Here is a 16231-nt window from a genome sequence, read left to right on the forward strand (position 1 = left end):
TCTCAAAGTACATTTGAAGAGCCAGTGGTCTGCTAAAGCAATAGTACAATAAATAGCCTCTATGTTAATCATGAATTAAAGCGCTTTTTAAAAAAAAAAGAGTTTGGTTTAAGAGCAGTGCCTGCACATCCTAATGCAGAATAATTATGGAAACACGCTGTCTCTCCCGTCCTCTAATGCTCTGTCTTTGTTCAATTGCTCCGTCATTCTCAAGACAAGCACTCTATCTAGCTCCTAGTTACGCTCGCATATTGGCTGAGCTGTTCCCCGAGTGTCATAAATAAGACCCTAATAGATTTTTACTTCGCCTATCAAGCAGCAATCTCTGGCGTGAACTGAAAGTCAATAAACGCCCGACACAGAAGCAATGAGTCATCGGGGAGTGGAGAGAGAAAGGGAAAGGCCATATCTATTTGTTGCGTTTTTTCAGGGAAAAGCCCAAACAACAGCAATGGGGTATTATACAGGTTTTTCAGCTCACTATAAGAACGGTGAGTTTGTACAGGAGTTTGGTTGTAACTGGATGATGAAGCATGCGTATATCAACCAATCAGGGGATGGACGGAAAGTGAGGCGGGGACTTTCTCAGGGGAGTGATTCTGAGGCATATTGCACCTTTTAATATGTCCCACTGCACTTTCATTTCAACCTCCTGTTTGGTAAGATGTTCAGCAGCACTGCAGGTCATCAGAAAGGATATTTATCTGGAATCATATCCACATATGTTAGCTGGTGTACATTTCCTATGCAGATTGATTTCTTGCTCTCAGGCAACCCACTGATGGGGAGTTATTATAGGGGTTACATGATTAAATTTATGGACGCAGACAACCTGCCCGCATTAACACACACACACACACACACACACACAGGCACACACACGCACAAAGGAAGAGCAGGATAGAAGAAAAAACTGGTTTTGTGTATGAATATTATCTTGTTGGTACTACTGTGCACCTGTTTCAGTTTTATCCTAAGAGATGTCCTGCTGCAGCCATGCACTTTGGATGCATAACACTAACAATCTCTCAACCGGCTATGCTCTCGCAAACGCGCGCGTAAAACAAGTGATTCAGAAGCCTTCCTGTTCGCCCTCCCTCTCCAACGGTCTCCTTTCCTCCCTCAAATCCTTGCCCTGTGCACATTTAAGCAGATGTATGTTGCGGTTTCTGTCCCGCGGACCCCTAAAAACACAATAAAAAACAGGGCAGCCTGAGGTGCGTAGTGTGCCCCCAGTGATTGGGCTGGGAGCCTGGTGGAGCATTAAGCCAGACAAAAGACGGGTTGCTTCAGACCCATTTGCATCGCCTGCTCATTTCTAAAAGTGATAAATAATGCATAAAGGTAAAAAAGTGAAGAGAGAGGTTTTAGTGCTCTCAATATGGCAGTAAATTTTAAAAGCAGCGAATATTGAAAGTTGTGTTATTATCTTGTGAATCTTTTTTTTTTTTTTTTTTAATGAAATGAATCATTCCACTGAACGCTTATTCTGTAATAAAACGAAGACGAAAAAAAAAACACATAATAATAAAATAAAAATCCTCACGGTGCATATCTATCCGGAACCCTGTCTGGTTGAGACCCACAGACAGTGCCGCTGTACTCTCGCCATCAGCACGCCGGCTAAATCATTACAGCCCCTTCCCTTATCTCATCAGCCTCTTGCTCCTGCGAGCGACTCCCTCGGGGCACCGAGAACATCGAATCAAGCGACTGATTTTACTGGACATAAATGGCCACACTTTGCTCGGAATGCTGATAATAGTGGTGCTTTCCATATCAATGGAGCCTATGAGATGAACGGAGAGAGAGAGAGATAGAGAGAGTGAGAGAGAGAGAGACCCCAAGCTACCGTAGCAACAAGTCCTCCCCTTTCCTTTCCTTTTTCCCTGATAGCAAAGACCTGTAGCTGGTAATCAAAGCCATCGCTCACTGCTGAAATGCTTAATGAAGAGTAATGAGTGTCAGCTGGTCTGGGGGAGAGCCAACTCTCTCTGCTCTACCAATCAGCCTTGGGAGGCACAAACACACACAGACGCACACAAACATCACATGCACACACACATTCACGCACATGGACACACGCAACCAACACACATACATAGGTTCACAAGCATCACATGCACACACACATACACACGCACAAACACACGCACATATGCTCACAAACATCACATGCAAAGTCCAATATCAGGGGAAGCCTGATGTGGGGAAGTCTGTTGAGCTTAGTGTGTGTGTGTGTGTGAAGTGACTGGATGAGATTGAGAAATGTTGAGTGTTTTTTTTACGTGCATGTGAACTGAGATAAAATATAGCGCAAGATGGCGCATATCACCATGTTTATTTCAGATGCACCACACTGGAATCTGGTGTACTGAGGCCTCAGAGCACTACATACACCTTCACTATGAACAGGGAGGAATGCATCCTAGCATCTTGACACACTGCTATTATCTTGGCCTGTTGTGTTTATAATCATTCAGTGATGGTGCACATTAGTGTTTGTTTGTGTTCCCCCAGCGGCTCAGGTTACTATCCATCACCTTCCCATTTGCACCACTGTGTAATATGATAGTTTTACTGATTACATTACATCAATGTATTCAAGTAAAATATTTTTTAATTGTTCTGCTGATTGAAATTTGGATTTGCTGTTTTCAGTTATTTGTTAACCATTAAACAGAAATATAATTTGTGGTATAACTGTCACAGATCAGATCAGCTGCTTTCTTCCACTTTAATACCAGTGAACAAGAGTCACAGTAAACTGTCAGCTTTAGCATATCTGATATACTTGTCTGGAGATGTGGAGTCACCGCTTGCACATTTCTGGTGCCTCAAAAGCACCTCAGGTGATGCTGCCAAGATAGGCTGCACACTACACTCTCAGGAAATAGGGTTCTTTGGCTTGTCTCCACTGGGAAACCCTTTTTAGTTCTTTCTGGAACCTTCTATGGTAGGTGTGAACAGTGTGAAAGCTCCCAGATTGAACCATTTTGCCCAAAAAGGAAATGAGGACACAAAGCCATTTTGGAAAACTTTCTTCTGAGAATGTAGAGGAATATGACACTTGTTAGACATTAGATGTTATATTTTCATCTTAGCTGGATATTAACCTAAAACATTGCTTCATTATTATTATTATTTTTATTTCTTTTTTAAAATTGTGTATTCTAAATCATGGAGTCGTTTATTGACTGTATTACTTTTCTTGTTTACCAGGCTATTTAACAAACTTAATTCATGTACATAATACATAAATACATAATCTCCACTTCAGTTACATTTCATTGGTGCCCTTCTTTACGATGCTCTGCTACCATCAGCTGCTCGATTCTGTTTTACTGAACTTGTGAGAAATTTGAAGCAGCATATTCAGTAATGCCTAAACAAAATCTAGGTTGGTTGCAATAAAGTTGCCTTGATTGGTTGGATATGTAAATAATACCAAAATTAGACAAAGTGTGTATGTATAAACGTTACTGCAAAAGTATACTATTTACTGCAAAAGACTACGATCGTGAAAAAGTATAGTGTTTGAATTTCTCAAAGGGTGAATCCAAGACATAATTTAAAAAATTTATTCGTGATTACATGGTAGAGGAGATTGAATGTACAGAGCAGGAAAAACAAATGACAATAAATAAATAAATATTGACCCAAGATGGTTATCAAGCATTGTAATTATTCTGCAGTTGAAACTGGAGGTAAATCCGTTTGCCTGAAGAATTGTAATTTTTGAAACACTTTGCCACTTCTCTCTTTTATATTTTTAAATTCCTCAGGGTATTATGTATTTAATTTATTTTTCCTGTTGAGAGCATTTGTGCATGTCATTGTATAATCCTGTTTGGTACCTTAACACTGGTTAGTACTATTAAACTATTAAACTCCTTACTGCTTTCTGATATAAAGACCAGAACTATGCAAACAAAACCAAAAATAGCAGGTCACTGAAAATGAGATGTATGTTCAGAAAGCTGATTTTGGAATTCCAAACATTGTAATGAGAGGCCAATTACCACTGGTATAATTATTGATTAATTTAAAGGTACATTTGCAAGAAAAGGTATGTGAACCCTTTACTTGAATTTCTGTGTTAATTACTCATTAAATGTGGTCTTATAGTCATATAAGTCACAATAATAGACTAACACAATGTGCTTAAACTAATAATAAACAAATAATTGTACTTCTTGTCAATACTGAATGCGGTTAAACATTCACAGTCTAGATTGGATAAAGTATGTGAACCTCTAGGCTAATGACTTATCCAAAAGCTAACTGGAGTCAGGTGTTCCAATCAATGAGATAAGATTGGAGTTGTGGGTTGCCTTATAAAAAGGCACACAAAGTTTAGTTACTGACAGAGTCTGCTTTTCTCAAAAAGCATTTGTTCATGTGAACCATGCCCTGATCAAAAAAGTAATAATAATAATTTCAGAGGACCTTAGAAGAAGAACTATAGAGATGCACAAAGCTGGAAAAGGCTATATAAGTATTTCTAAGGGCTGTCCACAATAAGACAAGTTGTCTACAAATGGAGGAAATTATGTACTGTTGCTACTCTCCCGAGGAGTGGACATCCTGCAAAGATCACAGCGAGAGTGCCGCGTGCAATGCTGAAAGAGGTCAAAAAGAACCCTGGGGTAATAGCAAATGCTGTTGGGAGGGGGAGAAGCACTGCTCACCAACCCCAAAACCTCATTCCAGCTGTGCAGCACGGTGGAGGGAGCATCATGGTTTGGGGCTGCTTTGCTGCCCGGGGACCTGAACAGCTTGCAGTCATTGAGGGAACAAAGAACTCAAAATTGTATCGAGAAATTTTACAGGAGAATGTCAGGGTAGTGGTCTGTCACCAGAAGCTTAATAGAAGCTGAGTGATGGCACAAGACAATGACCCACAACACACGATTAAATCAACAATAGAATGGTGGAAGAAAATTCATGTTTTGGAATGGCCGAGTCCAGCCCTTAACCGTATCGAGATCCTGTAGCGTGACCTGAAGAGGTCTGCTATCAATCTCCATTGCCTATGGTTCCAGATCTAAGTTGAACGACTGTACATATATATTTATTCAACAAACACATATCTTACACAATTTCATGTGTGTACAGACTCTCCCTTAACAATCACCAAACAGTCACAAATGCAAAAACCTTTATTGCAGATCACGGTATTTCCAATCCAGGTAGAGGCAAAATATATTCCACTTGCCCAGGACAAAGTTAGAAATTTGACAAGTGTCCAGGTGGATTTTGTGCTAATGTTGTCAATGGCCCATGGAATTAATTCTGACATAGTTTTATAATTGTCCAATAACATAATAGGTAATACGAGCATTCATCAAAAATGACAAATATTAACAGGTGATTCCATTTGTTCATATATGCCTTTAGTTTTATTTCTAGGGCTTTTAACATTTAACTTCCTCCTAATATTTATTTTAAATTATTAGCACAAACATGTATTTCACAAAAGACTTACAGCAGATAGCTGAGGAGATTTTTAATCCAGATCATGGGTCATGGTAATTTAAATAAACATCAAATACTAAATTATGTCGGCACACTGCAAGAAAAGAAATAGCTGCCAGATAGAAGTTTAACCTTTTTAAAGCAACTTAATAGTTTGAATCATATATCAAATACCTTGTCATGAATACTTTGCCATACAATGCAAATTGTTCACATTGTCATCAAGTGCACTGTTAATTTTTGTTGTTTGTAAACAGTGTATGGGATAGTGCAGATGTTTTTTTAGACACAACCCTATATAAAAGGATAACTCTGGGTTTGTACAGCGATCCCAAATGGCAGCCATGTCTTTTTCTTCATCTCTTTCCATAAAGATAAAGCACAGTTTTGTCCTATACACTGACTGAAGTGCAAAAATCTCCTCCTGATTTCTCTGTTCATACACCATACTGAGATGGTTGCATTTTTACTTTATATGTACATACAGTATATAAACAGCAACGCACCATTTTAAGTGTTCTTACACTCAGACATGCTTTTCTATATAAAATAGACTCTTATTTTCACAAATGGTACTGGCATGCCATGGTCAATGACACTATACGCTATCAGACATATTCTTCTTTTCTTTTTTATGGATGACAGTTAAACGTTGTTTTTTTCCCACAAAGACTCGTTTTAAGCAAACTCCTCAGAACAAGTAAAATATGATTGTGTTTTACATAGCAGGGCATGAATGAAACCCAAGCTGTTGCAAATGCATTTCCGACTTTGCTGTAATCTTATCATTTCAATACATCATTTCACGCTGCAGGAAACGATTTCAGTAAGAGAACTGTATTTATGATTGGGGGGCAGAATTCTGGGTTGAATTTTAATTGTTATGTGATTTCAACATTACTGTGATGCTGTGAGAACATAAATCATCAGAATGCAGTATGCCTCTCATGAAGAAAATCGATCCTCAAGTGTTTAGCAATTCATCCACCATGAAAGTGAAGGTTCTTTCTGGAAAGCTCGTGCTCTTGTTTAAAATACAAATATCAGTTTAGCCTTGCACCAGAAACCTTGCCGTGTTTAACAACGTCCACAAAAAAACAGTGGCCAGTTTGAAAACGATGGGCAGCAGGGATTCGTAAAATCTAGTGATGTGAAGATTTAATAGAAGCGAGGTAACCTAAGTCGAGTTACAGTATGATGAACACTCAGAAACCATCCTCCTCTCTGTGCAAACTGAGACATATTGCAGAATGGTGCCCTTGATTGCTGTTAAATATAATAGGTGCATAGGTGAGCTTTTAAATTCCCGCTTATACAGTTATGTTTTCTTTCAAAGAGAGTGAGAACGACATTCTAGCCTTTCCTTTAACAGACTCCGGTTGTTCTATCAGTGCAGACTTTAGGTACACAAAGCATAATAGTGATTGACATTATGTAAGGGACAGGCTTCAGGAACAGCCAAATATGAAGGCATTATTTGATCTGAGGTTCGTGGGCAAGTACAATCAGGTGAAAACATGATGATCTCACAACATTGTCCAAATGTTATCGCAATTCATTTTAAGTGATATTCAGGCTTTCAAGGCCTACTGCTACATACGATAGAAGGCTGACCAATCCAATATATTAAATTATGCGCTAATTATTTTGACAAATTGTGTCCTTAAGTAGTTCCCACCATCTGAATTCCCTGGTGGATTCAATATTTTATCCATTATCTATAAATTGCTGTATTCAGTGTTTGTATTTATTGAAGAGGCAAATCGATGTGAGCTTGCCACAATGTGAACACGATTAAGCTATAATGGGACAGTAATGTTTAAATAGCATTTTAGAAATGCCACACTATTCATGCAAGATTTGACCTTTCTGAAGTGTCTATTTGCAACACCACCACATTGTGTTTCTTTAGAGAGAAATGAAGCACAAGTCTAAAGTGCGCCTTCTTTGCCATGGCTGACTTAGGGTGCTTAATTTCTGTTTGGCCTTCACTCTATCCGTGTCAATTCCCACCCTCCTCACCTAATGAAGATTCATTCCGGTTCAGAGTGAAAGTGTAAAAGTGTTGTCTCATCCAGATTGCATGAATATATCATTCATCATTCATTCCTCCCCGTAACCTCTAATCTGCATTTAAATTTAAGGTTGGCAATTGCGGAGGAAATGTCACAGATAGCGTCCAAGACAAAGTGAGAAAGAGCAGGAGATAAAATGTGGAAGTGTAAAAGTGTGTGTGTGTGTGTGTGTGTGGTGGGTGGGTGTGTGTTGGGGGGTGACTGAGATCCTCTGAAGAGGACTAGACTAGATTAGATTAGGTCAGTATTTATCATTGTGTCGCTATGGACAAGCAGTACAACGGGTGTGAGGGACGGGGGGTGTGTGTGTGGGGGGGGGGGTCCTGACTTTATCTTAAAGCTTGTTGGACACGCTCGTCCAGAGCACGGTTTGGTTTGAAACACAAGATTCTGCCTCGTGATGATGGGTTAGCGCTCTGAAAATCGACAGTGTCATAATGTACTTTTGGATTTATTTCAGCATGAATGATTTATAAAAGCAATTTGCCACCCCACATTTACCGCGTGTGTACGGTAGTCCATTCATTTTCCCTGCAGGACTCACACAAGAAGTCAAGGGCAATACAGAATACAGTACTCGGCAACTGCGCAGGAATATCTGTCCAAATACTCTGGTGACATTGGGAGAGCTTTTGTCTGCTGTAAATATTTAGAATGTTAGCATCATGCTAATGGCAGAGTTGAGACAAAGGGGCTTCAAAAACAGATGTGGTCCCATGATCATCTGCAGGGTACCGATACAGTACTTTTATTCCTTGGTTACTTTGCTAATATTGTGACATTGCTGTCGAATGTGAGTGCATGTGTGTGCCAGTGTGTGTATGCCTGTGTGTGTGTGTGTTTAGATGTTCCCCTTGCCCGCCCCAATTGCATTGTGCATGCACACTATGTTAAAAAAAATAATAAATTAAATAAAATATGAAGAAGATGTGAGAGGAGAAGCATGAGGAGTCATGTCCACTGGAATGTTTAAGTGCTATTAGTCCAGGTGGCTCGTAGTCCACGAGGGGAGGGGGGTCTGTGCTAGTCATACGGGCCCTTCCGTCAGCCCCTCCATGGGGAGGCCGGTGGCGTTGTCGGTGGGCTGGGCTTCGTCGTGGGCGGTGCTGGGCGTGGCAGCCAGGCTGGCGTAAGGCAGGTGGCAGTCTATGTGCAAGAACGGAGGGTAGTGCTGGCGGTAGCAGACGTAGGCGAAGGCCAGGCCGATCACTCCCCCCACTAAGGCATCTGCCCAAGAACAGGGGACACAGACAGCTTTGGTCACACTTCCTACACTTGCTTGTGTGTAGCAGAGGCATTTAAATGTACACAGACACACATAAATCTTGACTTGGATTCAGTCAATATTTCACGTCAATTTTCACACAGTTAAGTGCAAGTCTTGTTTTTCCTTTTTCGCAAATACGATCACCGAAAATAACCTGTCAAACTGTGTTGGCTGCCAAAGAGGTATACCTTTATTTCCAAGTCAAAATTCAGCACAAATGCTGATTAAAGGACTGGCATGTACCTGGAATTGCCATTATCCTGTGAATAACCTAAAACACTTCATTGATTTTGACATTAGTGCAGTGTACACAACAGCATTGGTTATGGTTTGTGGCCTTGCTCTGAGAATTGCATAACATGGGAGCAGAACCCCAGCAAGGTCTTTTCATCAGAATTCCTCAGACATCTCTTCTAGTCTTTGTGAAAATCTGCAACACATTATCACCAAATATCCCTCCAATCAAAATCCCCTTTTCTCTTCAATAAGCAATTACATTTTACATTTGAGGCACTGAGTTAATCAGATCAGCAATTATTATTATTTTACTCAAATCATGCCAATACTCAGTGCTAGGCAATCTAAGTATGTTTATTTATTATAGATAATTAAATACTTAGCTAATAATTTATCAAAGTAGTGTGTCATCAGGAATACAGTTAAAACCAATACAGCAACAGAAAACAGTACACACAATACTTGTCATATACCTGTACAGACAGATATATTCTCTATATCATTCTATATACTCAGTACTCATAATGACATTGAGTTTCTTTAAGTGTTTGTTTGCTGCTCCAAGACATCTGAACCATTTTCCATCACAGATATTGTGCATATATTTCGTGCAGTAGGGAAACAAGGCCAGAGGGTTTGGGACACTGAATTTGCTACACAATGTCTCAGCTCTGTAAAAACAGTACATTATTGTGGGCCTGTGGGCATCTATAGTTCTGTTTATACATTTATTTTTATAACTTGGCTGAGATTTGAATCTTATGTCTTCATATTCTCATAATGGCTTCATTATAAGAACAAGTAAGAATCTAGACAATGTCGTTAGGGTTCACTGAACCCATATTGCAAGCATATTGCTGGAGACAACTCCTCCTTGAAATCTCAATGCTACACCAACTGCTGCTATAATGTTTTCTGACATAAAGAAAGCATGATAGAAAAATGAAGATCTGCCCTCAACATTACGCACTACTAGTTATGCATATTTTTCTTTACCACAAGATCGGATCCCAGAGAAGACTTTCTGCAGCACTCTGCAAGCAATTCTTTTGTTGATTTTCCTTTCAAGTACTTTCTACTTTACTAATACTCCACTTTCTATTTTCTACAGTATCACTATTTTTCTCAATATCCCCACACAAGCCAGCGCTGAAGCTAGGGACCGCCCTCATTTTTTGAGGCTGTGGAGTTGGCAGGATATTGGCCAACCAGCGCCAGGTGGGAAATCACTCTCATTCAATCAGCACGGATCAGAGGGCAGGCTAATGCGAGCCTGCAGCCTGTGTTTACTGACGGCCCAGACTGTGCCCATCGTGTTCAATGGGTCAGAGCACTGTTCATTTTATTATTTATATTGAAATGACTGGTGCAGGGACTGGTGCAGTCTGTTGTCTTGTATGTATTGTATGTATTTTATGTTCTGACCCCAGGAAGATTAGCTGAAGATTGCTAATGGGGATCCTAAATAAATAAATAAATTAGCCCAGGGAACCTTACAATCATGGTACTTCCCCTGTGCTGCACACAGGCCATTGCAATTTATTTATATTCAATCTGCAGATCTCTGAAATAATTATTCTGTTGCTAATTAGTATGCAGCTGGTTGATCCAGTGAAGTGAGTTCATTTTTCACTGCTTATTAGTTTTTTTTTCATGGTTTAAATTGCCCCATACATTTATTTTTGTGTGATTTGTGAATTGAGAACTACTCCTACATTTTAAAATATCAAAACATTTCCATGCTAAAACAGACATTAAAAAAACCGAGCAGTGAAAATTAAAATTCACGGACAGTCAAGCACCAGTTTCATTTCATTCCTTAGGAATTTGATCATCAAAAAGCAGACTAACAGGGAAGACAGTCAGAGGCTAATTATGGTTTTATAAAACATAACTGTGTTAAAGATGCTTTTAGTAAGTTATCTGTCATTTATCAAACTGTGCAGAACTCAATTAACTCCCTGGGACACTCTTCAAACATCTTCTAAGTAACGGGATGTATAAATAGGTGAAAAATTGTAACAACACAGTGGCTTTTTATATAATAGTGATAGACAGTATATGACGTTCTCATGGGGAATAATGAATAGCCTGACAGTCACAGTTCCCTGCTTATAATTTTGGCTGTCATGCTGATTGCTTGACTCCACTGACAGAAAGAAAAGCAAACACTGAGTAAAAAGCCCTCGCTGATGTTGGCGGTGGGTGGCGGTGAGGAAAAGCACATAGGCAGCGGTAATGGCATCGCTCCTCAGAACCTTTGAATGCGCCATCCTGTATTTCTGTTCTGCATATACAAGCAGACCAGCTGGATATGTCTCCTCCAGTGAAATTCTGAAAATCTCCACTGCCACGCAAACATGTCTGAACATGACTGTGACATCACCAACTCGGGCGGCTTCAGCTTCCACGCGCTTACCCTGTCTGCGAGCCCGCGTCAGCCGCCGCGCGCAGCACACCTCCTCCTCAAATGGCGCTACGGAATATAAACTCATTCCACTCAGAGCCGCAATTTACGAGAGAGTTACCGGATCCGTCTCGCTGAACACGTCCGCTCAGACCTAATAAAGACAGGCCGCAGACAGCCCGAATGAAACAGGGACCTAAACTGTCTGACTGCGCACGTCTGCCCAAATGCGCTTTAGAGAAGTCGCGTCCTGCCTAATGAAGACGAAGCCTAAGGCTCCGCTTACAAGAGTCGGCGTAAAGCCCTTACTTACCAAAAAGGAGTTTATTAAAAACTCTCTCCCACCTGCCTGAGACTGAGAACAGACACTTCATTTCACACACCTGTGCTGTTGTGCGCTGACATTCAGCACCCTGGACTGAAACATTAATTGATGTTCCGGCATTCCTCATCCAGGGACGGGGAGTTTTAAAGAGAAAGGCAGCCGAACACATCCGGCCATGAGATGCCGGCGCCGTCGGCTTTGCCCGGGCCTGGGACCATCAGATACTCAGCGTCTATGCGCAGCGTCAGGTGGGCACGCCGGGCATAAGTTACTCTTCTGCGAGTGGCGCTGAGCGCCTGCCGCGCCGACTTGCCTTGCCAGTGGTGCTTGTAGTCGCAGGTGCGGGAGAGGGCGATCATCATGGCGCTGTAGAGGGGTAGCACCATGGCGCAGAGCCGCCAACTGCGCCCACGACCGCTATCCGTGAAGCACTGCAGCTTCCCGGCCAGGTAAAAGGAGGTGAAGCCCAGGCCAGAGAACGCAACTTATGAGGAGAGAGAGAGAGAGAGAGAGATTATTATATGAAACATCATAGTTGTCACATTCGTAGTCATAGTATATGGTGTTTACCATTCATATGAAATTTCAACATCTGCATTTATGTTTAAGTGTACTACTGTACACTTTGCAATATTTTAAATAGACTGAAATACACTCACAGCACGATTTATTTCAGCCTGTCACAGTCTGAGGGACAATGTGTAACCACCCAGCAAGAGATACAGCAGGAGCATATACTATCCATATAATAATTATTTATATAGTTTTATTCATACTTAAACTTATTTTACTGTTTCCCTTAGCAATATTATAATTACGATGTTCCTTAAAATGTTTACAGTACTTGGTTTTTTATTATATAAATTTATTTGCAAATAATACTTTGGCAGTGTTTACTATAGTATGTTTTATTCATGCCGATAAAACGCATTGAATTGAATTTAAAAATTGAGAGAGAAAGAAATGCGAGACATCACCAGCATGTTCTGCTTCCCCTAGAATTACAGGTAAGCCATGAACATCTTTAATTCCCGCTATACCCATAATTCCACCCAGCATGACTTCTCCAGGCCTAGCTGCTCTTGCATACGATACTTTATGATCCACAAATCTGTCTCCCCGTGATGAATGCATTAAATATCATTCCCAAAGTGAGAGCTGCTGTTTTAATTCCAGTCTGACAGAGGAAGATGGGAGAAGATGGAGAGAGAGACCTAGAAGGAGGGTTGAAATTTAAGTAATTCAGAAATCTTTCAGTTCTTCATAACTGCTGTGATAATTATATTTTTAATTATTATTTTAAAATAGGGGATATGTGATGGAAAGACCCAGGCAGAATGTGTTCTGATAATCCCGATCTCTCTCTCTCTCGCTCTCTGTCTCTCTGCAATCCGTGTTGGTGATGAGGGGAGCTATATGTGTTCGCTTTAAGGTACTGTAGTGTTTAGAATTGTTTATTTTTCTTTCATTTTCATTTTGTTTGTCTTTTTTATTTTCTACTTTTTTTATTTTTATCCTTTTGTGTTTTTATTTAATTTTTATGTGTATGTATCGACCTTTCTGATGCTCTGATTGGTTGCAATAAAGGAGTATCAAAGGTCAAAGGTTTCTCTCTCTCTCTCTCTCTCTCTTTCTCTCTCTCTCTCTCTCTCCCATAATGATACATGTTCTTTCTCTTCCCCTGTGTATTTTTGGTTCTTCTGCCTCTAAGTCCTCCTGACACACACAAGCACTCAGTGCAGATGATAACCCCAAAATCCTGAAGTGCACGCCACTTGCTTTATTACTTTCAACCTGTTGCCCTGGAAACTCCGTAGAGAAATAATAAACCGCAATAAGCCCTTTGAATCTGCAGTTGGCCCAAACCTCATTAATAACACGTTTCAACAAGGCCGATGCTGTCTCCGGCAGCAACCATTTCCCCGTTGGTTTGAGGATGCAATGTAAACATGGCCTCAAACCAAAAACGTTGGAACTAAATTAACAGGCTAAGTCGGCTGGTTTCTCCTAGCTTTCATTATGGCCTTCATTTCCAAGGATATAGCTGTGAACTGCCACGCGGTATCAAATTAAAATGCGAAACCGGGCAAAATTGCAATAAATCAAACACAAGCACATATGAGAAGTGTGGAGTTGGCCGCATTTTTATCCCCATTAACACATTACCGCTTTATCAAGGTTATACTGAGCTGAATTAATTGCTAAAATATATATATATATATAAATCAGATGAATCACATTCTGTGAATCACATTCTCTGCAGTGTGGACTGCTCTTCACAGTGCAGGGTCTGGTATAATTCACAGCTACCGCTTGCACATTGGCGGGAGGGGGAACTGATGTAATCATGCGAGATCCTTGGAAACCTTGTAGACCTTTCTATGTAAACCTTGTCAAAAACCTTGCAGAAATTCTGCAAACACGTCCCTTTGATAACGGATCTCAAGAACCAGATCCCCACAGGCCACAGTGATACTTCGGTCCAGAAATGGCACGGAACATGCTCCATCGTTCTGCCATTCATTTACTTATCGCATCAAATCAAACGTAATCCATGTAATGCATTTTACAAAGAATTTATGTGTAATAAGTTGTACAGTACACCTCTGTCTAAACCCCCAGAAGGCAAGCCAAAGGTGACAGTGCCAAGGAAATCCTCCCTGGATGTCATTGAACAACCGTTACCTTCATTAGAACAACCACGCATGGCAATTAAGCTTCGTTTGTAATCTGCCTGGTGCATTGTAATCATTTTACAAGCTAAACTCTTATCACAGTGAATGGAGTTTCCCCCTTCCTTCACAACTCTCTTGTCTCTAATGCTAGGTGCAATGTCTAAATCCACAGCAAAGCAACCCAGCCCTCCATTGATAATTACATGGCACAGTGAATGTGCCGACTCAGGCAGTGGATTCAGCATAACCAGGGAAACGATTCCCCTGACTTACTCAGGCTTACTCTACCATCCCCGTTCACAAATAATTTTCATCTCGGAGGACACGGAAATCATTTATTCAAGTGTCTCTTAGCAAAAGAGCGTTGATAAACTAAACACTCATCTTACCGGTGACAAATAATTCATTCAGTTCAGTTCATTTGACCTCTATCTAATAAATATTCCTTGAGTCCCGCAGGTGGCAGACAGACATGTATTTTTCATCAACTAGACACAGAGCAAGCAAAGGGATAATGTTCACTTGCAAATGGCAAATGGCAGAGCAACAGAAGAGGCCATTTCCTGCAGGTCTTGCAGGAGACAGTTCGGTTGAGTGGATGTGTAAGGTGCCGCAATCCTGCTGCATTCTTACTGCATGAGAGTTCAAGAGCTGTGGGAGACACCCTGACATACAGGGGACCTACAGCCGAACAGAAAACTGTCACTGCAGTATTGAATAATGCTCTCTTCTCAGCTACTCATCTGTCTGTCCTCTCACAATTAACTGTGGCAGATACCACTTTCTCTCTCTGCGCTGACGACGAAGCAGTGGAACATCTACAGGAACAAGAAATGCAGCCTGTTCATCTCGGATACACTTTCTTCGCAGCGCTTGGAAAAGAGAATATTCGCAGCTGTATGTAAATCAGCGAATGCTCCAGTGAGAACAGGAGCAAGCTCCTTCACAAAATTTGCATAAACCAGATCGGCTGAGATGTTAAAGCTAAGAACCGGAGCCCCAGCACTGTGCACGCTGTGCTGTGTGTTCACACTGCACTGGCGCGGGGGGGGGGGGTCATTCCTTCTCTGACACTCAGGTTCCCATGGCGCCGGATTAACACGCGGGGTCCAGCTATAGGTCAGGCGTCGGGTCAGGATCAGAATTCAGGGCAGTGCCCGCGGACAGAGCGCAGGTAGCGCTTCCTGATCGTCACGCTCGCCGAGCGTTCCCCCCCACCCCCCTCGTTTTCACGCGTTCCCTCCCCGGGGGCCAGCCACAAACCAGCGACACCCCTGTGGCCTTTTCAGCCTACCTGTAAAAAAAGGGGCACAGAATCAAAATAAGCACGGGAGCAACAAAGAAAGAATCAATAAAAGCCTCTAAAAATAGATAATAACACAGAAGGGGTGCCCAATTCTGTCATTTATTTATGTAGGGGACCCTATTCTCTGCATTGCCCTGCAGATTAATACTGTAATCCAGGGGCATCTGGCTCCCCTCTTAGTGGGGCTGTTGTGCATGTGTACACTGTCCTTGTTGTTCTAGCCAGTTGCCATGGCTTTCTGTCTCCAATTATCCATATACATTTCAAACCCCAGCCTTTCCCTGTTGTACAGAGCACAGAACACAGTCTGCCTACGGTTAACTGCATAAAACAGCAAAACAAAATATCCAACAGAACAAAACTGATAGGATTAATTAAACAATTGGTTGATGTTAAGAGAATCGAGACGTTTACAAAAAAGCTGCACCTTCCCAGTAGGGCTAATCTTTCCGAGCCATTCT

The 16231-nt window shown here is 41.2% G+C and overlaps 1 protein-coding gene across 1 annotated transcript in view; it reads right to left on the minus strand.

Moving 5' to 3' along the window:
* Window positions 1-5147: 5147 nt before the first annotated feature.
* The window catches only part of plpp4 (phospholipid phosphatase 4), a 45830-nt gene continuing 34746 nt past the window's right edge, over window positions 5148-16231 (minus strand). The window contains exons 6-7 of the mRNA XM_064317753.1: window positions 12103-12273; window positions 5148-8780 (exon numbers count right to left, since the gene is read on the minus strand). Coding sequence (XP_064173823.1) covers window positions 8581-8780; window positions 12103-12273 — 371 coding nt within the window. The 3' untranslated portion in view covers window positions 5148-8580. The remainder of the gene's footprint in view (window positions 8781-12102; window positions 12274-16231) is intronic.

This window comes from Anguilla rostrata, chromosome 18 (assembly GCF_018555375.3).
Source record: "Anguilla rostrata isolate EN2019 chromosome 18, ASM1855537v3, whole genome shotgun sequence".
Taxonomy (NCBI): Eukaryota; Metazoa; Chordata; class Actinopteri; order Anguilliformes; family Anguillidae; genus Anguilla; species Anguilla rostrata.